Source organism: Sinohyriopsis cumingii, chromosome 8 (assembly GCF_028554795.1).
Source record: "Sinohyriopsis cumingii isolate HCF-2022 chromosome 8, ASM2855479v2, whole genome shotgun sequence".
NCBI classification, from domain to species: domain Eukaryota; kingdom Metazoa; phylum Mollusca; class Bivalvia; order Unionida; family Unionidae; genus Sinohyriopsis; species Sinohyriopsis cumingii.
Window position 1 is genome coordinate 99,465,435 of NC_142968.1, and position 26,938 is coordinate 99,492,372.

Genomic DNA, 26,938 nt, shown 5'->3' on the forward strand with positions numbered 1-26,938 from the left:
TAAATTCTCGGTCTTCCTCGTTATTATATGGCAGAAGTACCATAATGATAACTATCGACATGCATTCGATGTATAATGCGAAGGATTGGCCTCGAAGGTGCAATGATTATGTCACCTGTCTACTTTCTTTGCAAACAAATATAATGGGTAAGGTGATGGACCAAATCGTGCAAAAATCAGATATGTGAAACAAATATGTGTCATCGATATGTTCTGCTCCATGGACATCCTTTTCAGATTAAACATGGATGGTATAGTGCCTGCGCAGATACATCGGACACTTCATAGGTTTAATCGGTCGTGGTCAGGTGGGGTGGTATGTACACTCAGAAGCAGTTTGTGGAAATTGTTTTAAGATTGTTGCTTGAAACATTGGAAGTTAAAATTAAGGAGATGGGCGAGCAAACGAATTTTCATATATATTGTACTTAGATTTATCCAGCGAAAATACTTATTTTATGAAGAAAAGAAAAAAAACGCCAGAAACTCTGAGATGGGAAGATGCATCGGACTGGGTTGTATCACATATGCGAAATCCCCAGTGATCAGTGATCGATCAAATCGAGTTTTCGTAAAATGGTACATAGTCCTTGGAGGGTACTGCTAACTGAATGATCGTGAATTAGTGTTACTTTTTTAACACATACTGAAAATTTAATGAATCAATTGCTGAAAAGCTTTAAGTTATGATGATAGAAATATGTACATGATATCCATTAGCAATCGGATAGGTGATGGACCTTAGACATGGATGTCCGACAAGCTACCAGTGTGTATGTAAATCACGTGATACTCCAGCCGTTGCCAGCCATAGTATAGATCAGTACGTGCTTTGAAAATGATATACGAGAGACACCTTATTGTAGGAAAACAATAGGATATTGTGATCATAGACACTTTTGCATAAGCAGTCATCATATTTGATGGGTGTATTCACATTCACCTCAGCCAGAGGGTAAAGGTACATATAGAAACTACATGTATGCACAGTTTGTGCTACATTTAAATATATTGTGGGCAGGACGTGTTGGTGGTGGTACACTCACGCACGCGCGCGCGCTCGTGCACACACACACACAGACATAAATACATTATATATATATATATATATATATATATATATATATATATATATATATATATATATATATATATATATATATATATATATATATATATATATATATATATATATATATATATATGTCTGGATTTACTTCTCACTTAAAATGGCTTAGACGTATCCATAGTCAAAAATAAATAACTTGATCAACATCTCAGCGGAATACACATATCGATCACCTATAAGCAATGGTAGTCAAAAGAATAACTGTTAAAATTGCTTTCGAAATTTCTACCTCCACAATCACTTGAACTTTATTTTTCGGAATATGTACTACCACTGATAGTTTACGGCTGTACCATATGGGGAAACTCATCCAATTATAATCTGTCCAGAACTGACAAACTCAAGGAAAGGGCAGCCCGAACAATAATGAAACTTCAAGTTATGACTCCCTCGAATGTTTTGTTTTCACGTCTACAATGGCTACCTATACAAAAAGATAATATATTTTAAAGCAATCATGACATATAAGTCTTTAAATGGCCTTTCTCCATATTATATCTCTAACCTAATTGAACTAAGATCATCAAATATTGAGCGTAATCTCCGATCGACGACTAACAATGATCTCCAGATTCCGTGGTCGGAAACCAATCATTACAAAAGTTCCTTTACTGTATAAGCACATGTTGTATGGATTTCCATACCAATAACGATATGTAATTCAACTTCCCTTGCTTTGTTTAAAAATATCATTAAAGAAATTCTTTCTTGACCAGCTGGAATGATATAGAATAGGCTCTGAATAGAAAACTTTATCATTATATTCATAAATATTATGTCCAGATCTTATTCGATATAAATAATACGTACGACTTATGCTGAAATGTATGTACCTGTGTATACATTATTGTTCATATGTGTATGTGTTTCCCAGTATAGTTACACATAGTCATTCATGTTAAATATGTATGAATTAGTGTGCAACGATACCTAATTATGTGCACTGTGTTGTTTTTTTGTTAAATTGCCAATTAAGAAAAAAGGAGGATACATGGCAGATGAGTCAGTCAGTCATGACCAAATGTGTTATCTTTGTTGAATAAAGTTGTTTATATATATATATATATATATATATATATATATATATATATATATATATATATATATATATATATATATATATATATATATATATATAGTTTCCTAGACAATAGTGCATCTTGTTCTACACATTGCGTTGTTCTCAACACAGTGCTCTTATCTTATCACTATACAGGTGCCCATATTGAAATTATATTGACCAAGGTTTCTTCTAATGTGGTTCAGCTAAGATTTTGCATTATGTACTATGCAGCTTTTGGATCATGGAGGGGCAATTCAGGCAAGATAAAGCATTTTGCATAATTTGTAACTGGTTTTAGTGGCATAACAACCGCCACTGCTGTGTTGGCGAGCAGTATTGGGGAAGAGGGGAGGATATTAACGTGTGTCACTGCAGAGACCTTAAAAGATTTATAAATTTTGAAAACAAACAAACAAACAAATATAGTTAATTTTAATTCATTTTATGAATGGGAAATAAAATAACAACTTATGCATTTTCAACCGCGTCCTCCTTTGGTCTTTTTCTTTTAAGTACTAGTGTTGTTTTTCGTCAATGTAATTTACTGCATGCTATGGGTGAAAAACAAGATTTGTATATCTTGTGCCCATAAGATGCAGTATGCATGTACTTATTTTGTTACAGATATTACCTGTCCAAACGATATACCTAGGGTTATACCACATGGTAAAGTGGAAAATAGTTCCTTGAATTCAGACGGGATATATCGTTTCCTTCACAGAGTACGTACATAGCTTTTTGTACTTTTATAGATAAAAACTTTCCCTTCAACTGTAAAAGTGATCAATGTGCAAATACAGACTTGTTTTGTTTAACACACACACACACACACACACACACACACACACACACATGCACACACAGGAACGCACACACATATTATGTATTTTTGTAACTTGTGAATTTTATAACTTCGCCACCACTTTTCATCTTCTCGTGGACTTAAAATCATGTAAAATAATGCATACGGGTAATAACAAATTGTCTTATGAGAGTAGTACAGTCACAATTATTTTATTGTGTGCTAATTTTAAAGTTCCTTTCGTCATCAAAAAGTCAACAGTTGTAATTTAAAAAGCCGTAAGCCCGCATTAATCCAACACTGTACAAAACGTTTTAATTGCCATTTTATTCTTTTCTAGTGTAAAGCATGGGTTTTAGATCGGTCTTCCCGATCTGGGTCATCGACTTCTGTGCCCCATGCCTTTGGTGGGGGATTTTTTTTTTTACCCTTTTCTCACTCTCGAGTGTAGCCCGAGTGTATTCCGTACAGGTCCGAAGTCGCTCCCTCGGCGTCTTTCGCAGGAAGTTACACTTGCCAGCTGTTTATTTTTACTGCTTGCACGTCACATTCCTGTTTCAGTTACTGGTCAGATTCTTTCCATTTCCTCCAACACAACACGGTTGTGATAGTTATTTTATCTTCGATATATATTGGTAGAGTTCGCTAATCGTGCGAAGACTACTTTGTGCGTCCGCGAGAATTTCCGAATAGACAAGTATACGCGTATGTGGCCGTACTGAAAATTATTTTACCAGATCCGTTAGCCACACAAGTTACTATTCATATGGCCCCAACATAAATTCCATCTGGCATGTCAACGACAGTAGCTGGTGTTGTAATTCCAGTAATACCCAAGCTAACAGTCCACATATAGCATCTACAACGTTATACATGCACTTGTATTTTGCGAGTATAACGGTTCTCTTGGTGATTTCATCTCGCAGCTTTTCTTCCGCTACGATTAAGTTTTCGCTTCGGTAGCTTTGAGGATCCATCAAGTTCTTCTATTAATATTGTCATCGTGATGTACAAATGCTAGACACGCTGAGTTTGTTTGGGTGGAAGAAGCAGTCGCAGTTCCAATTAATTACCCTTCTTCTTCATTGGTGCAAGTACCATACAAACGTAAAAATACTTTCCTGGGAAATAATTATGTTTCCAGTGATTGTGTGGTCAGGGTGTTTGGCACCACGTTCATGTTAGAAAACACAGATTACACCCGTGTTTGGTGTCTTTAACCATCCTTCTCGTTTTCCTCCAAGAACTATTATACAGACAAGCGCGTCTTTTTTGAATAACACACGAGATCTGTCATTTATTTTCTTTGTTGAGTTAGTGTTGGCTGAACATAATCGAAGTAGAATTTTATCGGGGTGGATTTGCCGGTGAGTTACATGTTATGGTTGTAGAAACAATTCATGTGTGTGTTCGCGCCTGACGGTGAGGTAGCTTCCAGCGACTGTGCGTTTATGCGTGCTAAATGCGATGATTCCAAGTTGACCTCGAGATGGTATTGTTTAGATGACTTCTATCTGACCTTCGCGTATATTATATTTGAGCGTATTTGAGGGTCTGTTAACGCCATTGTCACGCAGACATTCATTGACAAACGGCATGAAATCAGCATCGATGTTGAAAGGCCCTCACAACTTATCCAACAGTCCGTCGGTATATTCCGCAACATCATCATCACGCAGCTGTTCAAAATCCATCAAGTATATATAGTAAAAAAAATTGAAACACAGACGCCAGAAAAGGTTAAAAGCCCTTCTGGTTTGATAATGAGTGTTTCAAGCCATCTTTGGCAACCAATGATGCTGATACTGCATATGTGAAGTTTTCTCGAGCATTGCCGTATTAAATGGGACGCGTTATAAGTGAATCATGATGAACGTGATCATTTAACAAAATGGCCATTGCACCCCGCCCCCCACATAATCGCCTTAAGATTAATGAATACGATCCAGACTCGAGAACGTTTAAAATGCAAGATTTAGGTTTATCAAAACCATCCTCTGCATCAGCAAAAACAAGTATACCATTTGCTATGTTGTCACCTCTTTTCTCGGATTCATCGACCAATATGCCTTCAAATATTTCCCATGAATTTACTACACGTATGGTTGAGGGTATGATTGTTACCACCTGGGTGTCCCCTGCACTACATATTGTTTCATCGCAGCATCAGCAACATCAACCTAATTTTTGATAAAGCTACCGACACGCCAGAGTCTTCGATGCCCTGATTTTCGGTGATTTCATTGTGAATAACGTCATTGATGTCCACGCAGGACGTTTCAGTTTTCCAGTTCGGCTTGAAAAATCAAAAACTCGATTATGGCAACGCCAACAACAACCCAATTGATCAACTCGGTCAAATTCGCTTCAGACTCACACTGGCACCGCGTCGTGTCGCTGCGTCCGTAAATATGAACAGGCATTTTGCTTATATTAAGTGTAGTTTCTAAATGGCTTTGTCTTTGACAACGCGAGATTGACAAGCGCGTGCGGGGTCGGTGAGCGCTAGAGAGCTCGCAGCGTTCCAGCGGTGAGATGTCCGAATATCCCGCCATCCATCAGAGTTTACAGAGACATAGTTGAATAGAACAATGGTGTCGAAACTTTGTTTCTCGATGTGAAGCGTCAATGTAAATAATCAACGATTTAATTTAGCGTTTCTGGTCAGTACGAGTCAAATTACAACGACTGTCGAGGTGTCACCAAGTATGGGACCCAGTGCTTTCCAGGTCCTGTTAACGAATTCCAAGTTGGTGACGCCGGTTTTCCGCGGCTTGGGGCTATTGACGCAAGTTTATCCCTCATAAGGACGCATCGGAAGTGCTTGATTGATTTTGTCATCACGAGTATATCAAAATTAGTCGACGGGCGCGCTTCTATAGTCATCGACCGCGAATCGTCCCAGGTAGTAGAAGACCCCTTCCCTTTCGAGGTAGTCGTAGACCTTTCCACGAAAGGCTCCGCCAGACATTGCGTCTAATGCCTTTTTCAGAGGCATCCCTGATGGGCTTCCGACGGCCCCTAACTCTGTTGCTTTTGCAACAGCATCAACAGCAGCCGCTAACAACGATGGAATGGGTTAAATCGAAATATTCAACAAGCCTTCTGCATTTGTGTCACCTCTGACTTGATCAGATTCAATGTTATCGATGTTTTCTGTCTTTGGCTTTATCGAATTTATTAAGTTGTGTTCGACTTAGCCATAAGGAGTCATTTCCGGTCAGGTTTGTCTGAGAAAGTTTTAGTTAAACCCAAACACTCATTTCATATAGCGCTTTTTTTATTTTCCAAACTGTTTGTTGCGAAGACAAACCTTAACTTCGTCGTATGACATTAGTATTGAAAATGTAACAGATTCAATTTCACGTTTGTGAAAACCACCGAGTTTGTGAGAAAATTCTTCAAATTTTCTACAGGCGTGTAAATAACTCTAATTCGACTACCCAAGCCCTCCAACAACAGAAACTTATTGGAAAGTAAAACAACAATGCATTTATTAACTGTTGGTGGGAACATCAGTTACGCGTACATGAAAGTGCATGTCAACCATGGACTGACTGTACAGGTTTAGGTACTCCAATGAAAATTAGTAAATCGGTACAACGCGGTGAATTCATGCTGGGAAATCTGCAGAAACGTATCGACGTTTTCAGCCTGATTCACCACAGCATGTTATATGCACATGCGACATTATTGTTTGTGAAATCATGCGAAATTTCTTCGGAGGGTTCATGATAATCGTTTGACCACGGAGAAACTTTTGACAGTCCTAAACGGTCAAAATCATCTTACTATGTCGCTGTTCGCCGTTCACTCGAGATATATCTTGAAAAATGAGATGAAATACCATGTGCGGGTACGCATGGACATTCCGGGGTTCATTGCGATCAAGCCATCGTGGAAGAATTGAACCGCACACTTGGGGACGATTATTGGGGCATAAGTATGAGCAGCAATTGTTGATGAATCGTGAAGTTTGCTCGCAGACATGAGTGATGAAACTTCGCCCGGTAATAACAACGTAGAATAATAAAATTACACGTGCAGACGGGTAATCGTTTGACCACGGAGAAACCCGCTGATGCGATTCGGCAGAAATCAGTCGTGGTCACCTGAAATGCTCTACCGCGTAAAGCGACATGGAATATTTTGCAACAAGAGTAATGTTCATATTGACAAGAAGTTGTTTGCGTGCTGAAACGTTGATACGATGGACGGATGCATGTTCAAAAGAAGCTTCACGGCGTCTTTGCTTTGTTTGTATGTGTGGGGAATGATTGCTCGGTAATCGTCGAAATCACCGACGCGCTTGAGCAACTGAACTCGGGGACTTGAACTCGTTGAAGAATAGTATCACCAGCTTCAGCGGTAATAGCTGCGATACAGCGGCGGTTTTTATTCATCAGCGACCACACATATGATTTCAACGTGCATGACCCGTGAAGGTATTTGGACAGATGACAGGTGGCCGTTGCGCGAAGCTGTCACACTGAGAAAGTCCTAATAGCATAAGTAATCCAGTTTTTCTTGCGTCTCTTGGTATCCTTATAACATAGCTTTTCGCGCATTGCCTGAACTATTTACATTTTGCCTTGCAACCTGATGAGGTTCCTCTGAGGGAAGTTGCCACACAACCGGCCGTTACTGATCCGGAGGGAGTCCCAATAATGCAAGTATACCTGCTTTTCTTGCAACTCTTGGTATCCTTATTCCACGCTCTCGAGCAAATTACTTAAGCTGATTCACAATAGACATACTTATGATAATAAACATTTATCTAATTGCCTTTCAGGTAATTAAGGTTTTGTAAAATTACTTTTACTTTAGCAGGGTAGGAAATTGTAATCGCTTCAATCCTTGATATTATTCCATTGATTTCTAAATCTTTTTCAACGGCGCAAACGTCGGCGTCATTATTGAATTTTCCTCAACGGCGACAATATTCGCGTTGCCGAGTCTTTGCTGGCGCGTGCGAGAATAGTCGCGTACATGTGAGCATGGCCGCTATATTGTATTACGCGACTTAACTCAGATGTCGAATTTGAGTCATGGTCGAGCGCCTGGGCCGGAATGTAACGCGAACGAGTGAAATTTACAGTATTTGTTGTAGCATGTTCTGCCGCAACAAAAAAAAGCAACAAAGAAACAAACAAAAAACTACACACATACACAAAACGACAATCACCTTCGCATCGATTGCGTCCGTTTTCTGTCGGACTTGTTATGTATACATGGGAATTCTTCAATATGAAATACTGCTTATGTATCCTTTCAGTTAATTTTATGTTTGACATGAAGCAGCAATTTATCAGAATATACTTCACTGGATGGTATACAACGTTATGCCAATCAGCAACCATAAAAGACGTTGCAGTATCGATGGTGATGTTGAAAGGTCGAGTAGAGTGTCGTAGGCCAGCCATTTTACCACGCGGTAACCTTCGCAGCTTGGTATCAAATCGTTCTTTCTGTTTAAACAAAAATTGCTTCAAACAGGTATTTGGTACAAGCACTGAATAATTGGCATCATGACTGACCATCACGCCAACTCAAAACTGACCACCCGTTGTACGTTCATATCCAAGAATTTTTAATGTTTTAGTGTAGATGTTGGGGAATTTGCCTTTGAACTCGCGATTCTCTGCGATAACCGTATCATTCCTGAGTACTAACAGTACGCGTTATATGTCGTTGCACCGGAACAACTTCAAGGTCATCAGTGGTCAGTTACACCGGTGACTCAAGTTAACGTCAACGACTTAAAGGTTTCTTACAAGCGAGTATAAACGGTAAGTGCATGTTACAAAGGCTTGCTAAAATGTGTTATAATAATACTATAAATGCAAGAAACAGTTCAGACGTTTATAAGCATAATGATGTCATCTTCAGTGTCAGTTAGTGAACAACATGCCTTTTTCACAAATGCAAACTGTACCACATAAATGAGTTAGACGAAATGACTACCCGTATGCACTCGCTCATAAGATGACTCAAACTGCAAACAACAAAGAGCCTGATCTGCCGTTGCATAATGCGTTCGCAGTTCAGGGTCTATGCTGCTGGTTCTACTGATTTCTCCTAACAAACGACATATATCCAGATCTGCCAGCACATTAGCCGACGACAGATCTGGATCAATTCAGTTTGCAGTTGGTTTCAACTTATAAGCGGGTACTAACAGTTTATGAAAGGGATGGGGGCGGGTAAATTAGAAAGAAACATACTAAGAACCCAGGAGAGATTTTAATATCAACTCAGATGTATTCCAGATTAAATATACCTGTGATTACGGCTATCATCATGGTGATTACCTTCGACCTTCGTATGTGTGTGACGCAAAGGGTGTTTGGTACTGGGGCTATTTTAATGGCAATTCTAGCTGCAAGCGTAAGTATGAAATTTATTGAACGTTTGCCATTTAATAAAACTGACCTTTGATATAATCTATTAAATGATTTATTAGTAATCACCCAGCTTCGATTATCGTTCCGTGACACATGCCGCACATAATGCGTCGATAGACCAGGTTCTTTGGGGTTCGCTTGAGTTATAAGAAGAATGGCTGTTTCCGAAGTTGCAATTTTCAAGTGTAAATGGGGTACCAAAAAATCTTATTACAGATTCAATATTTGTTACTGTTTATATTTGGAGGCCTATTTATATGAATATAAGTTTCTTAGCTAGTTATTCCTTTGCAACGAAGATTTCTAAATTTGGTGTAAAAAAATATAAAAAGGATTGTATGGTCATTTGAGAGACACCGTGTTGGATTCACCGGTTTGTCTGTTATGTCACTAAGACAGCTTTGTGTATTATGGAACAGCGTTCATGAGAATACAATACTCGTGGTTTGGTGTGAGTTATTCACGAGAAAACACATTGTCATATTACTTGTGATTTCATTTCTGTTGAATTGTAAGACGTTGTTCTTTAGAATCAATGTAATTAAATACTTACATTCAGGAAAACTTCCAAATATAGAATAAACGTTATACATCGGGAAATCTGAAACAAACCAGTCCTGGTAATATATACATGGGGAAATCTGAAACAAACCAGTCCTGGTAATATATACATGGGGAAATCTGAAACAAACCAGTCCTGGAAATATATACATGGGGAAATCTGAAACAAACCAGTCCTGGTAATATATATATGGGGAAATCTGAAACAAACCAGTCCTGGTAATATATACATGGGGAAATCTGAAACAAACCAGTCCTGGTAATATATACATGGGGAAATCTGAAACAAACCAGTCCTGATAATATATACATCGGGAAGTCTGAAGCAAACCAGTCCTGGTAATATTGTACTTACAGGTATTTACCATATGACGGATTATCGGATTAATATCGTTCTATATTTTTCTGATCTTGTAATGTCGTCCTACTGTCCTTTGGACTATGTTATTCGTTTGACTGTAGAGCATCCCCAATCAAGCGTAAATTTGGCTGTAGAGCATCCCCAATCAAACGTAACTTGGCTGTAGAGCATCCCCAATTAAATGTAACTTGGCTGTAAAGTACCCCCAAACAAATGTAATTTTGGCGGTTGAGCACCTCCAATTAAACGTAATTTTGGTTGTAGAGCATCCCCAATCAAACGTAACTTTGGCTGTAGCGCATCCCCAATCAGACGTAACTTGACTTGGCTGTACGGCATCCACAATCGAAAGTAAATTTGGCTGTAGGGCATCCTCAATCGAAAGTAAATTTGGCTGTAAAGCATCCCCAGTCAAACGTACTTTTAGTGGTAGAGCATCCCCAATTAAACGTAATTTTGGTTGTAGAGCATCCCCAATAACACATAATTTGGCTGTAGGGCAGCCACAATCGAAAGTAACTTTGGCCGTTGTGTATCCCCAATCAAAACCTAACTTTGGCTGTCATGCATCCCCAATCAAACCGTAACTTTGGCTGTAGAGCATCCACTATCAAACGTAACTTTGGCTGTAGATCATCTACAATCAAACGTAATTTCAGATGAAGAGCATTCGCATTCAAGCGTAAGTTTGGCTGTATAACATCTGCAATCAAAGTATTTGTTCTTTTGTTTTAGTGATAAACTGTTCGACACCGCCGAATGTCAGTTTTACAACAGTGACTTACCTGAACACGACCTTTGAAGAACAAGCACTATACAGCTGCCAGCCTGGGTATTCGAAGGTGGGTGGATCGGCAGTTAAGGTGTGCAATCTGTCTAATATTTGGATGGGAAACGACTTGATTTGCACAGGTAGGTATGTATGTATGTATGTATGTAAAAACACCGCTGTAGCCCGTCTTCATAACAGCCCTTGCCAACTCCTATTTAATTAAATAGTGATATTAGTGTCATCTTTTTGGACACCTTGTACAGATATTTATGATGCTGAAGTGTAGCGCCTAAGCACATTTTAAAAACCGCAGATATTTAGAGCAACCAAATACTCGGTTATGCCGCATTTCCCTATTGCTTTGCCTATATAAAGGCCAATACCACGATAAGCAGGTTATGCCGCATTTCCCTATTGCTTTGCCTATATAAAGGCCAATACCACGATAAGCAGGTTATGCCGCATTTCCCTATTGCTTTGCCTATACAAAGGCCAATACCACGATAAGCAGGTTATACTGTGTGGATTAAAATCAAAGCAATAATTGTTGTGCAATTCAATTCCAGATAGAATTCTGAATTTTCAAGGCACGCTTCTTTCATCGTAAGTTAAATCGATGTCAAATTGATGCTATTTTCTTCTCTCTAAGCGCACATGTTACATCTGCAGGAAATTACTGTCATTATTATTCTTTAAACAGACCTTTCAAAATAGGTTTGTCACAGTGGATGACCTCTATTATAAAAACAGAATAAACATGAATGACTTATTTGAGATATCTTGTTACAGACAACGCAGCGGACGTCCAAGTCATATATATAGCACTTACTGCAGACACGATTGACGATGTTCGATAATTTCATGGTTAATAATGTAATAATGCATATCAGACGAAAATATATAATGGTATTTTGTACAGACATTTAAAATTATACAAAACAATCCAATGGCATTTTGTACAGACATTTAAAATTAAACAAAACAATCCAATGGTATTTTGTACAGACATTTAAAATTAAACAAAACAATCCAATGGTATTTTGTACAGACATTTAAAATTATACAAAACAATCCAATGGCATTTTGTACAGACATTTAAAATTAAACAAAACAATCCAATGGTATTTTGTACAGACATTTAAAATTAAACAAAACAATCCAATGGTATTTTTTAACATATAATTAAAATTAAATTAAAAAAATCTAATGGTATTTTATACAGACAATTAAAATTAAAAAAAATATTATGTTATTTTGTAAAGATAATTAAAAATTTTAAAAAATTCAACAGAGGTGGGAGACACGGTAGTTTAGTCGGTACAGTTTCAGACACAAAATTCAAGGGTTGTGAGTTCAACACTCGCCCAGGACAGCCTGGGTCAACTGCCTCAATGTGTCATTGGGAAAGGCACCTAGCTTCCATTTCCTGGGCGTGATTTAGCCAATAATACGCTTAAAGTGCTGTAGAAACGAACATAAACCAATTATTAGACCAATACACGTATTGGTATAGTGGTACGTATAACCTATAGTACCACTAAAATACTCAAAATTATTTTTTATATGAAAATACACAAAAATAATTGAAAAGACTAAATAATACACACAATATACGACAGAACTTTGTGACATGACAGTCTTGTAAGATGTAGACATATTTTAATTTTTCTTTCTTGCCAGTCACGTTTTACCATCTCCCTTTCTTACATATATAGTTCCTGTTTGGTGTTACCTATAAATGGATTGTTCAAAATCTTTGAAAGATTCACTCATCCAAATAAACGCAAACATGACGTTCAACAAAATAAACTATAAAACGTAACAATGTTAAACTTCTGTACAATATATATATATATATATATATATATATATATATATATATATATATATATATATATATATATATATATATATATATATATATATATGCAACAAACAAGTTTAGTAAAATTCAACAAATAATTTATTTTCCTTGAATACAAACTGAAAATTGTAAAGGATATTAGAGTTTTGCATATTAAATCCCAAATAATCCTAAAAGTTCTATCACAAGTCCAAACGTATAGAGTAATGATAATTAATTCCAATCTTGAATTTGTTTGTGTACCAGTGATGTTGAATGTGCCTACGTACTAATAGTCTTGTTGTTTCAAAATGGTATAATCCAGAATGTCTTTGAATGAATTCACAGTAATCCCAAAATAGTGTTTTAAACCAAATTTCAATAAACAGTTTTTCATTCAGTGAATAATTTAAATCAAAAATTCCTCTCAATTTACCACTGGACTTAACTAAAATTGATTTTATAAAGACTAGTGTTAATATAGGAATGAATACTTTTGATATAAAGAACCTTATGTTTAAAACTACGACACAATAAGAGGACAAGGATGTGGGTCATTTTCCCATCACATTCAAAAACAAGGTCAGGCTTGTTGACTTAAATTTTAACATCTAACCTGACAAACATCAGGTAGACCGTGTTTTTTCCAAGGTAAAAACCAATGTACTAAGCTCAGATCCAATTAAACTGGTTGCTTCCAAATGGTCATTATCTTCTAAAGATAATCTACAACCATGGACAAAAATAGCTATGTAATATGTTGTTTACAAATGATCATTGCAATCTACAGTTATGGACAAAAGATAGACACACAATATAGATATACATGCCATAGAATGTACAGCTCGAAAACTTGCATTGCATAAATATGTATATATTGTATTATTAAGCTAATCCCACCCATCCCAACCGCAGTATCTGTTCCATTAATGGTTTTTAAAATACAAGTAGGCTGCATGACAGGAAAGTATAAATTTTAAAAATTTTAAAAATTTTAAAAAACGTGGAAATTTAATGTCAAATAATGGTAAAGCACAACTGATACAACTTTATTTGACATAAAGCTTTTGTGACAGAATAAAAGAACAACCTTCAAATTGTGCAGCTCCGACGGCAAATCCTGCTGCATAGGTAATAGTCGCCGTGACATGATTCCCACCAGACCAAGGCCAACGGCTGTTACTGCGGTGAGTCCATGCATTTCATCCGAAGGAACACACGCGCATTTGAATTTCGCCATTATGGTGGTTTTCATGGCCATATCATCTCGCAGCTGTTGTCACGCTTTGTTTATAGTCCTGCATCGGCAACTTTCAGAGTTCATCACAGTGTTTCCATTAATAACGTTAACGCGAAGTATAATTGCTCCTCAGGCTTCTCCATATGCATTTCTGTCAGATGCAAGACGCACACGCATTTCCAACAAATTCACTTTGTTCACTGGTACAACCCCAGTTCCATCACAGAATATAAAGTGCATGGGAATATTTATGTTTTCAGCTATTGTTTGTTGAGCAGTTCCTTTATCACATAGAACTACGTTGATAAGCCCTTACTTGGTGTCATCAACGATTGTTCTCATTGTCGTCCAAAACCGTATACGTACAAGATCGTCGTCGTTGAACATTAGTCAAGGTCTTTGTTTTTTTTTGTGATAATGTTGCTGAAACATAATCAGTGGAGATTGTTATCGTGGTTGATTTGTCGGTGAATTACACTTTATTGTTCTAGAAACAATCTCTGGTTGTTTTGACATCCATCGGCCAGGTAGCTTCCAGAGACAGTACGTTTACTCATGCTAAGGCGATAATTTCAAGTTTGCGTCGAGTTGGTTTTGGTACATCAGAATGGTCCAAACTGCCGATTTCCATCTGGCCCTAGCGCAAATTATACTTGACCTTATACCAGGGATTAACTCCATTTTTACTCACATATTTATCGACGAGTAGCATACGATCATCGTCAGTGTTGGCATGCTCTCCCAGCTGATCCAGCACCCCATTGTTATGAGCTGCAGAGATCGCAGTATCCATTGTTTATACTATTATCGCTCTTTAAATACAAATACCGAAGATGATCTGATAGTTGAATGCTTCAAGTCTGTAAATTTCATCAGATGCGGCGACAAGCCATAGCATCCGATCAAAATTAAGCTGTTCAAATTTTAATACTGTTCCTACATGATCGAGAGAAAGGGAAAACACAACTGGAAAGGACTCATGCATAAGCAATTTTCTACTGTCTGTCCCTTTGTGTACAAATAGAAACGTTCCCTCAAACACACCTGTACTTGTTACTCTCTCGTACGTAGTTATACTTTCGATGTTAAACTTACACAGTATCCTTTTAAATTCAATTGTCTCCACCATTTTCAATCGATGTACAAGGCACCACTGTTACACGCTGTTGGTTGATGGACATATACTACTAAGGGAAGCACCTATGAAATCCAATAGATGTCGCTTGGATGAAGTACTGAAATATCTGATCGATCCGCCAAGGTGTAGCTAGGGTTAGCATATCGGAATCTTGGCTAGCGAAAATGCTGATGAAATTGTGTCTGGATTAATAGCACGGATACGTTTTCTGTACGTTTTGTTGGAGAAAGTTTCAGGGTGAACCCACGCTTATTTTTTATTGCGTTTTTTGTGCAAGTTAGTTGCGCTAAATCCTATTTTAACTTCGTTGTATAACATTATTTTGAATTATGCTGTTCAATTACGAATTTGAGAAAACAGCTGAAGATTTTCGATGACTCTGATTCAGCCACCTGTGCTTTCCAGCGAAAGAGTCTTGCCTGAGAGAATCACAGCAATGCATCTATAATTGGGGAGGGAGTGCTGAGTTACACGTGCTTTGAAGTACATGTCTTTGTACAGGTCTAGGTACTTTAGAGAAAATTAGTGAAGTCATGCTGGCAAATCTGCATATTCGTGTCGATGTTTTCAACCCGGCCCATTGACGAAATGCACGTGCATTATGATTATTTTTCATAGTCACCACAGACAGACTGCAGACACTCATAACTTGTCAATTATTATTGTACTAGTGAGCTGTCCATCCGATTGATAGTTTGAAACGTCAGGAACAAGTGCTACGAAAGCTACAGAACGTTGCTTTCTATCACGTCTGTGGTGAACGTGTTACAAGACCATGTTAAAGTGCCTCTTGAACACATAAACGACAATAAAACGCTTTGTGGTCAGCGATGGGGTTATCGTAGGTGTTCACTATATCAATTTCTACAATACAACTTAGCCAGCCACAGCACTGCTTTGTCGTCGTGGTTGTCTCTGATAATCCCCATTATGTGACTGAGGGGCATCGCACACGAAAACAACAATGACGCTCCATGAAGTTGTCATCGACGCTGCGCAAATCTACAGTTGTAATTCGTTGTGGTGTCGGTAACCACGGGTTCTACATGAGCATCGGCGTTGACAGCAAAATTCTGGGGTGACTACTGTGCATACTGTATGTGATCTGCATGGTTGTCTGTTTCCTTAACAAACACCATATCTCGCGTAATCGTCGCTTTATCTAAGTAACTTAAGCCTTTGAGGATCAGCTCCGCCGTATCGAAGAGGATCATGAGAAGTATCGTATCCTGCCGCAAGGTTGTTGACGAATTTATTCAGGCTAGAATTGAATAACTGCAGAGATTCAATAAACTGTAACTGACCAAACCGAAATGTCATGTATTTTTCCATATTGTGGCGTTTCATGCCACTACCACTGATTACACAATCAAGTGACCATATTACCCGCGTAAGCTATGAAGCAAAACAGGAATTTTAGGTAAATTCACAGCGTAGGTTGCGTACGCCGTGTGCGGCTCCTCTGTAAGCGTCAGTTATATGGCAATGATCACGTACATTTTCATTAGTGTCAAAAGAACAATCACAGATCCAACATTGAGTCGCTGCATAGAACTCGCGATTGTCATCATTAATCATAATCTAGTCGGCGGATGAGGAATGCTGTTGCCGCATCAATTTCACTGTAACCTCGATTGATTTAATAAGCACCATATATGTTACTCAGTCGCTCCGTCGCATCTGACCACATTATAGCTAAACCGATATGTGTGGCACGCCAAAAATAGTTCAAAATGGATGAGCTGGAGTAATCGTAGGGTGAAATCGGAGAGATCATAGCGTGAACTAGAGCAATCGTAGAGTTAGCTGGAGCAATCGTACGGTGAGTGTGGAGAGATCGTAGGGTGAGCTGAAGTAATCGTAGGGTGAACTGGAGCAATCGTAAGGTGAGCTTGGAGAGATCGTAGGGTGATATGAAGTAATCGTAAGGCGAGTGGGAGTAATTGTAGGTTGTGCTTGGAGAGATCATAGGGTGAGTTGAATCAATCACTTGGAAATAGAAGAACGTTACCTAATATGTATTGTTGTTAACATAAATGACATGGTTCATGCTGTTGTTGCCTTGTATTGTTTTGCCCTTCAGGAAGTATTCTTAGGGGTTGTTGTTGTGTTTTTTAAACAATGACAGAGTTTAATTCGAAGTTGAAAAATAACGAACAATAATTATCACTAATGTTAATGTTTGGCAGGCAAGTACTTGATGAAGGGCATGTAATATATATATATATATATATATATATATATATATATATATATATATATATATATATATATATATATATATATATATATATATATATATATATATATATATAACTTTAACTTGATTTTCTTTGTCCACACAGTGTATTCAGCAGTGTATTCTTTAACAAAAAATGAAATAAAGCTACTTTGATGGTTCCATTGCAAATACTAATGTCATGCCTTTTTTCTTTCCTGCTTTCTGCGGGGAAAAAAACGGAATGTTATAATTTGAGATTTTTATGCCCGTGCGTCTGCCTCACTTTCGCTTCTGTACAAACACTCTTCTTAAAAGTAACTGGATTTTCGAAAAACGGTGTGCAGCTTTAGATTTACAAGACATTGGAAGAAGAGGATCTATTTTGCATTTTATGTCGGGATTGAATATTGTGATAGTCCCAATAAGTAATTTCATTTCTGCATGATCACGATATTTATTATTATCACCGGTTTTCAATTGCACTTTTACTCGGATGAAATCGCACATAAGATTAAATTTGAACAATTCGCCTCATCATTTTTGATGCATTATTAGACTAATGGTTGTCTGATTCACCTGCTAAGTTTCCACGCAATAATTATTTATTCCTAAGAGATTTTACCTAAGTTTGGTATGCAGATGAATATTGGTGAGCTAGAAAGTGAGTTCGACTTTCAGCGTTCTGTCATTGTTAGGTGAAATTATGGATTCTGATCAACGTTCCCAATTTTTCTGCATAAGAGACACTGTTGGATATAGGATATTTTGGTGTGCATTTTAAAATTAACAAGACTAGGATGGGTTTAATTTTAAGGATGGTTCGTCATAGTTGAGTTAGTACGTTACACCCTCATTTTTTGACTCAAAACATATGCAGTTTTACTGCATACGTTGCCTTTAGAAAAATGACCTTTACTTAATTTGATAAAGGACGTTATACTATAGCTTTAATGTTATGATGGTAACCATATATGTACCTTGTACTGTGATTTAAGCAGACCAAACATCGAAGTAAATCTCCATAATAGCCTAAGAAAAGTAGCGGACTCCTTGGATTGGATTGTTAGAAAGAGAACAACTCTAGCCTTCCTCACAATGAACAATGAAATACATACATAGATACATTCATACATACATACATACATACATACATACATACATACATACATACAGACAGACATACATACATAGTGAAGCCAAAGAAATTAAAACAGTATTTTGTTCGTCAATAAGTTAACTTTTATTCTACAATTGAAGACTTTCACAATATACCGCTTCGATGACCTAAGTGGTTAGAGTGTCCGCCTTGGATGCGAGAGGTCGCGGGTTCGAACCCCGGGAGAATCATATCAAAGACTTATATAAAAATGGTACTAGCAGCTGCCTAGTTTGGCCCTCAGCATTAAGAGGTTATTGTTTGGACTGTTCGGCCTGGTGTCAGGATAATGTGACTGGGTGGGACATGATGCCCCATGTCTGCGGCAAAACGAGCAAGTGCTAGACATTGCTATAAACTGTCACACTGCAGACATCGTAACGACATGACTAAAACTGCTAAAGCTATGTTAAAAATCTAAGCACGCACACATACCCATACACAATATTCTAGAGAAGATATTTCTAGTAAGTATAATTTGACATGACTTAAGTCCAGTGTCTTGCAAAAACTGTTGATGTCAAAATTATTGTCGTCAGCTATGGGATCAACCTGAGTCTGAAGTATCAGAAGTTGCTGTTCATTCAGAAAACAGCTGTTTTCTGGAACAATTATTAGCCCACATTCTTCGGAACTATCTGATAAAGTCTCTTGTATTTCCTCGACGTCTAGGCCGTAGTTGCCAAGGTCGTAAAAATATCGTCTAGGTCTTGCAAAACTCGAGTGGTGGCGAACGATTTCCTGTCTAATAAACTCGCAAACGGATGTGCGAATTCGGGGTAAAAAGACGTGTAACGCAAAAATATGTTTCTCGTTATCTGAGCCTAACACGTTTTGTTCCTCCATGAATTTGAACTGATCATTGTAAAACCTAGAGACCACTGTGTTAAGTTCTCCCTACATTCTTTCTACACGCTTATTGTGAACAATGCGACCAGCAATAAAGCTTCCTCTGTTGCTTCCAGCAGCAGAGAGGGCGAACAGACTCTAATTGACTCACCATCGAATTGTAAAAATAAACCTTCCTGAAAAATCGCAAAAATAGTTAGATCAAAATCAGGTAGGGGTCCGTTTATCGATAATCTAGTCATCTCGTGTGTGGGGTGTCCAAATCTTTTAAAATATCCAGAACACTCTCTGTAACCAAGAAAACTTCCTGGATAACACGCGACCATATCAACCGAGATACTATTGCTGTGGTCATACTTGGTATTCCACAATCCACCGTGTCCGTATTCACAGCAACTTAGTTGTACGTCTTCGAGAAATTCAAATCGTGTTGGCTTCCACGAATTTTTCTCTCTGCAAAGTGAGCTGCAACAGATGGAACTGTAAAACAATTATTTAGTAATTGCTCAATATTCTCTGTTGAAAATTTCTGCGAAAGATTTTTCATTTCTTCATGAAGAGATTCTTTACGATATATTTCGCCGTTAGGTCGCACAAATTGATCATATTTTTCATCATCGAAACTCTTAAATAGCCATACTGACACAGGATCGTTTTTACTTATTTCGTGAATAAAATTAAACATACCTCCTTGGTAAAATCTTACAGTCCGATCTCGTGGAAACATTGTGACTGCGCTGGTCCAAGCGTGAACATTATGATCAACGATATCCATTAGAGCTCCTCTCGATTTATTCTTTGATTCGTATAAAATCTCTCCTGTTATCTTGGAAATTTTAATTTATTTCCTAACTCGGCAACTTCATTTATTGTAGCTCCGGTATCCTTGACCGATTCAGCCCATTTGTTTATTTTTTCACGTCGTAGATCCCTTAACCCATTTCCACGCATCGCGTTTGTAAAATGTTCGATTACTCGTTCGGCTACACAGTTCAGTTTTGAAAATTTCATTGGCGCAGGATTATTAATGTTGGGATTATCATTTAGCTGATAAATTCCACAAATAACCGCGGTCATAGGATACGCTTGAGCGTAATATGGTCTGTCAATTCCAGTCAGCAATCCTGACTTAGAATTTTTACTTAGCACAGCGGTTTTTCCATTAGCAAGGACAGATCACGCTTGTCACTGATAATCCACTCAGCGGAATCTGTTTATGATAATACAACAAATTTTATTCTGAAAAAAATATTTTTGATCGTTGAGATAATCGATAATCGTTTTTGCTCGCTCATCGTTCATTGTAGCATCTATGACTTCGTCGATGACTTTGTCATCACGTAAAATTTTGGATGACGACCATACGTGAGATGCCCCATCGTCGCGAAATTCTTTTTTTAGCATCCCGAATAATATTAATTTCATTATTCGTCGGATCAGCCAGAGTTCGCTTCCGCAAGTCAGGAGTTATTCTGTCAAGATCGAATCTGGATTCAGAAAACGAAGTTTTCCAGGGTTCGATTTTAGATAATCTCTCAAACTCTTCCATATTATATTTCAGACAAGTATTTAAATAAAAAATATTATATACATGATGACTCAAATAAGGAATCAGTGCAGGTGGTTGATGATAGGGTCTTCAACTCCTTGTAACAAATCTTGCGTAAAATAATTCTGCGGACAACATTTACAAAGTGTAAGAAGAGAGAGTCTTGGTCCAAAACCGTGTTTACTGTGTGGTGTTGGAGTTAGAAGGAAAACGCAGTTGTGTGTGGGTCGTGGTGGTAAAAGATACAGAGAACTAAAACGATAGTATGATATTAAAAAGATAACGTTGACTCTGTCAAGGTCCTTGATAAAGTTATAAGAACCCCTGAAGATTATATAACTAGATTTGTAAAGACAAATTATAATTTAGACAAATAATATTATATATAATGGAGTAAAGAAATTTGTCAGACATCATATCATCAAAAATTATGAAGCATCTCGTGATGGTGTAATAAGAAACTGTTGACTAAAAAACCAGTCGGTTTTGTTACTTATGCCGGTTATCTCATGTTCACCGCTGAAGGAAAGAAGTATCACTGTCACAGGTTTGTGTACGAGACGTTTCATGGGGGATCAAAAACGGTCTTGTGATCGATCATATTGACGGACAAAAGTACAATTTTGCACGTGGTAATTCTGGAAAGCATAAAAAGATTCGGAAGCAGTTAAATCTGTAAATATTGACACCGGCGATGAAATAATATTTACGTCTAGCAGATAAAATGACCAATTTGGCTTTTTCAAAGAAGTATAAACAATGGATTTAATTTTGCTATGTTCCTATCGTGTTAGATACGGACTAAATCCTTGATAAAAACAACGGAGACAACTCTGCCGTGGATATGTCACGCCGTTGATAGAGTTATATCCGTTGATTTTATCAAGGAGATAGATTTCACAATAATATTGGCTTGTAAATAAATATTTTTGTGGTTATTTCTCTCTCCTGAAATTGAGCGCGGAAGTAAACTACTGTGGTCTTAAGAGAGCGTCTTATCGCAACAATCTAGCCCAGGGGTGGGTAAACTACGGCCCGCCAAGGGCTTTCATACGACCCGACAAGGGTTTTCATGCGGCCTAGGAACAAGTCATCATTCGCACTGACTCTGTTTATGTTACTCTGTTTATCAAATAAATGTGCTTCTTTTGAATTTTAAGTTTAAATTTTCAAATATTAGCAACATATTAACAACTGAAAATTAATTAGATGTTATTTAGAAAAACCTTTTGTTTCGGCTATTTCAAATATTAATTATTTTACTTAATGAACTATGCGGCCCGCGACAAGGTGTAAATTTGTGTATGCGGCACTTGCACTGGAAAGTTTGCCCACCTCTGATCTAGCCTGTGTTACAACAACGACATTATAAGGAAGTACAACGAAGGTATACTTCAAGCGCTGACAGTTGTTTCCCCTTGACAGTGTTAAGGATTTTATGACATTATTTCCTTCTTGACAGAGCCAAGGGCTGTCTAAAAAACATGCGGAGGTGATGACAAAAATATTCTAGACAACACTTTATCAATCAAAACCATTATAGACTTTATTGAGAGCCAAAAGGACACCGGAGCGATGATCCTAATAGATCAAGAAAAGGCCTTCGATAGGGTTGAAAAAAATTACATAACTGAAATCCTAAAACGTTTCAACTTTGGACCGATTTATAACGAGTGGATAGAAATCCTATCCAACAACATATCAGCACTAGTACAAACTAATGGCGCTATTACAAACAAATTCCCGAAAGAGAGATCGGTGAGACAGGGATGCCCTTTATCCATGTTATTCTATGTAATGGGTATCGAAGCGCTAAGAATCAAAATACAGAGCAATAAAAACATCAGAGGGATACATATTCCTAACCTAAAAGAGGAAATAAAGATGCTACAGCACGAGGAAGACTGTACCAATTTTATAAAAGACATAACCTCATATAAACATCTAATGCAGGAATACTATAACTATGGAAAAGCATCCGGATCCCAGATAAACGATGGGAAAACCGAAATCTTGTTACTCGGGAACTAGCGTGGAAACTATCCAGGTTTACCACCTGAAAAAATAAAGAAACACATTAAAACACTCGTCATTTTTTTCGTAAAAACGCGAAACACTTAAACTACCATATGTACTAAACAAACTAAAACAACAGTTACTTTTGTGGAGCTCGTTGTATTTTAACCTTATCGACAGAGTCCACATAGCTAAAACATACCTTTTTAATAACATATGGTATGAGTTTAGTATTATAGACTTTGATATGCAGTACATTAGGAAATTCGAGAAGGTAAAATACCAATTCATATGGAATGGGAAAATACACAAACTAAGTAAACAGACACTGCAAAGGGAAAACAAGAAAGGGGAGCTTAACATCCTTATTCTTGAAATCAAACAAACAGCAGACATCATTAACAGAATTAAAAAATTACAAAACCTGGACGGAAGACCATGGAAAAACATATATGTTTATTTCTTTGGATATATCTTAAACAATTTCCCAGAAATATATAAAAATAACAAACTAACAAAGAAACTCAAACCCCCAAACATCGCATATAAAATAAAAAACACAATCATAGAAAACAGAACTAACAAAGAAATAAGGAGCTTACATGAAGTAAAAACATACGGATACTTACAGAACATTTATACAAACCAACACAAAACACAAATAGAACATCTACACCCAGACCTAAACTGGAAACCAATCTGGGAGAAATGGGGTAAAATAAAATACACCAACACTCAAACAAGGTTATATCTATACCTACACGATGCATGGTGGACAGGAGAAAAAGTCTTCTTTAGAAAAATCATCCCATCCATACCACCATGTATCTTATGCAACACTCAATACGATAGCAAACGACATCTAATTTTATATTGTCCAAATACAAAAACACAAAGGGATGCCATAAAACAGAAAATAAAAAATTCAATAGGGAATTTCCAGACAAAACAATTATTGTACACAGACAACATAGAGGATAAAAACTTATATGATGAGATAATTCAATACATAAATAATATCGTGCAAATTAGAAACGATAAAATATGGACTACCAAGCCATCCGAATAACATCCAACATGTACAAAGGACTAATTACCATCACACACACACACAATAATAATAATAATAATTGGGAAAAAATAGGATAATCACGTTCTACTAAACCCCACCAACAACCTATTAAAACAGTAGGCAGAAGGGGCGGCGGGCATAAATCTAACAAAGAGTTTATCCCAAACGGAGACCCCCACCCCATCCTGCGATCACAAACTAACAAATCAGGACTGTCTACCATTATATATAAAAATCACCACCACAACCAATTATCAACCAAATTACAAAATTAAATAACACAGAAACAGTACACAGAGGAAGCGGTAGGCAAAAACCCTATTAAGGAGTTTATCCCAATGGTATCCCCCCCCCCGCGTCTGTGACTGTATTAATTTGTGCAGATCCAATCCCTCCACCTGTACATGTACGGTAAACCTGGCCATACTACAAAAAACACAACTATTTCATCCCGACTAGCGAATATAGCTATAGGAATATAACAGAAACAGATGTGAGGGCTAGAGAATTAATTCTATTCAAGAGTTTATCCCAAGGGCATCTCAGTCAACACTTCTGTAACTGATACCCCCTCCCCACAAAACACAAAATAAACAAGACCCACCAGAATATGCAACGCTCGATAAACAGATATGGCCTGCTGGATAAAGTCGAGGAAAGAGACTGTCTAAATAGAGTCCATGCAGGTCATGTCTGTACAAAATCCTACCGAAAACAACAATACAATAACCTACACCCCTCCCACACACACCTTTCCTATCTATCGGAACCCAACAATAAGCAGATAAGTATGCACAACAACAAAGTAAACTGCGTACATGCACACACACACACACACACAAAAACCACATAAAATAAAAATAATAAAAAATTAAAAAAATTAAATAAAATTTTTGACAAATTATAATTAAAAATCATATATAATTTAATAATTTTTTACTTTAAAAAAAACACAACAAAAAAACCCAGAAATAATAACTAAATATGATAAACACCATAACGAAACATCATATGACGAGCCTGAATCCAAACTATCCCATTAAAATATTTTCTTGCTTATGATGACAGGAATATTGGAACAATAACTACCAATGATTAATTACACCCCAGCCCGGAAAGCAATCAAACAATTATCCAAGTACAGATAGAACTACACCCCAGGAACTAATACCAAGTCTACCGTGCCACTGCTAAAAATTAGATAGTTAACCCAAAACTCTTAAGATATGATCTAGATATTGCCAGTCTATGCACAAAATAAAATGCGTTTACAACACAACACACACAAACAGCACCACACCGGACTTTAATGACTATGGCAAGTCACTTCAAAATAATAACGATAATGAAATGGGGATGGGAGCGAAAACTTTTACCCTGAACTTTCGCAAATGGAAAACGAGTACGATCCTAAGTTTCATGCATGTCGGGTTCAAGGCAAGAAAACAATCACAAGCACTAGTGTTTGCAAGTATTGACCTGAGAATGGAAACCGACCTGCGTACCGAGTGGGAACGGAGTACAACTCAGAACCCGCATGCAGGGACAACTCGAGACATATGGCGAAACGAAACAAAGATCAACCCTGACGAAAATAAATAAATAAATTTAACCACAAAAAAATGATATTCAAATGAAAATGTTTATATCAAACAAAATGAATACAAATAAAACAATATCACATATGAAATCTACATTTGAGAGGACGGGGGATACATAAACCACAAACCATGACCTTTAGAAACGAAATACAAGTGACACCTCCAACTCTTTACCAGCATCTGCTGGAACGGAGTCATGGGGTGCCAACATAAGTCTTCTGAATTTGTGTATGCAGAAATAAATTGAAGTTGTAATAACTAGCATTTTCTTGCAATCCAGCAGAGGTAACTTTATAATAATTTCTGAAACATATATATGTCAGATATAGAACTCTGACACTCGAGGTCTGGCGATCGAATCCCATGACTGACAACTGTCGATGGTTGCGAATATTTCGCGATTTTTCTATATAAAATCGGGGGTCCAGCCTCAGCCTCGAAACTCAACAGGAAAAAAAACACACACACACCCACCATGTCACCACGTGGTGGGCATCTTTTGCATTCTCCCGGGGCTGATTTGGGAGGTGCAAAAATATGTTGAACGTAGAGAATAGCTCCCGTGTGTGTTGTGCCGTCCTTACTGTAAATACTATGTATACTATGCCGTTCTTACTGTAAATACTGTAAATACTATACCCGTCCTTACTGTAAATACTATATGTACTGTGCCGTCCTCCATAGAATAAAGGTTTACTGTATCTTCCTGATCCTGCTAGAATGTCTTATAGCAACCTAGGTTTTCACATGGAGATTGTTCTTAATTAAAATTGTATACACTACATTACTGTGCCGTCCTCCTTAGAATTAAGGTTTACTGTATCTTCCTGATCCTGCTAGAATGTCTTATGGCAATCTAGGAATTCACATGGAGATTGTGCCATCCTTAGTTAAAATTGTATAAACTACATGTACTTTGCCGTCCTTACTGTAAACACGCCCTCCTGAGCCTGCTAGACTGTCATATGGCAATCTAGGAACTCACATGGGAGTTGTGCTTAGAATTAAGATTTATGTACTGCGCCGTCCTCTACTAAACACGCCCTCCTGAGCCTGCTAGACTGTTGTTGGACAATCTAGGGTTTCACATGGGGATTATGTTTCGTGGGCCCTGAGCCTGCTAGACTGTCATGTGGCAATCTATGGGGTTGTGTCGTCCTT

General features: G+C 37.4%; 1 protein-coding gene across 1 annotated transcript in view; it reads left to right on the forward strand.

Moving 5' to 3' along the window:
• The window catches only part of LOC149794227 (uncharacterized), an 81,024-nt gene that overhangs the window by 22,603 nt on the left and 31,483 nt on the right, over positions 1-26,938 (forward strand). Inside the window, exons 4-6 of the mRNA XM_089969091.1 lie at positions 2,817-2,914; positions 9,264-9,381; positions 11,056-11,232. Coding sequence (XP_089825217.1) covers positions 2,817-2,914; positions 9,264-9,381; positions 11,056-11,232 — 393 coding nt within the window. The remainder of the gene's footprint in view (positions 1-2,816; positions 2,915-9,263; positions 9,382-11,055; positions 11,233-26,938) is intronic.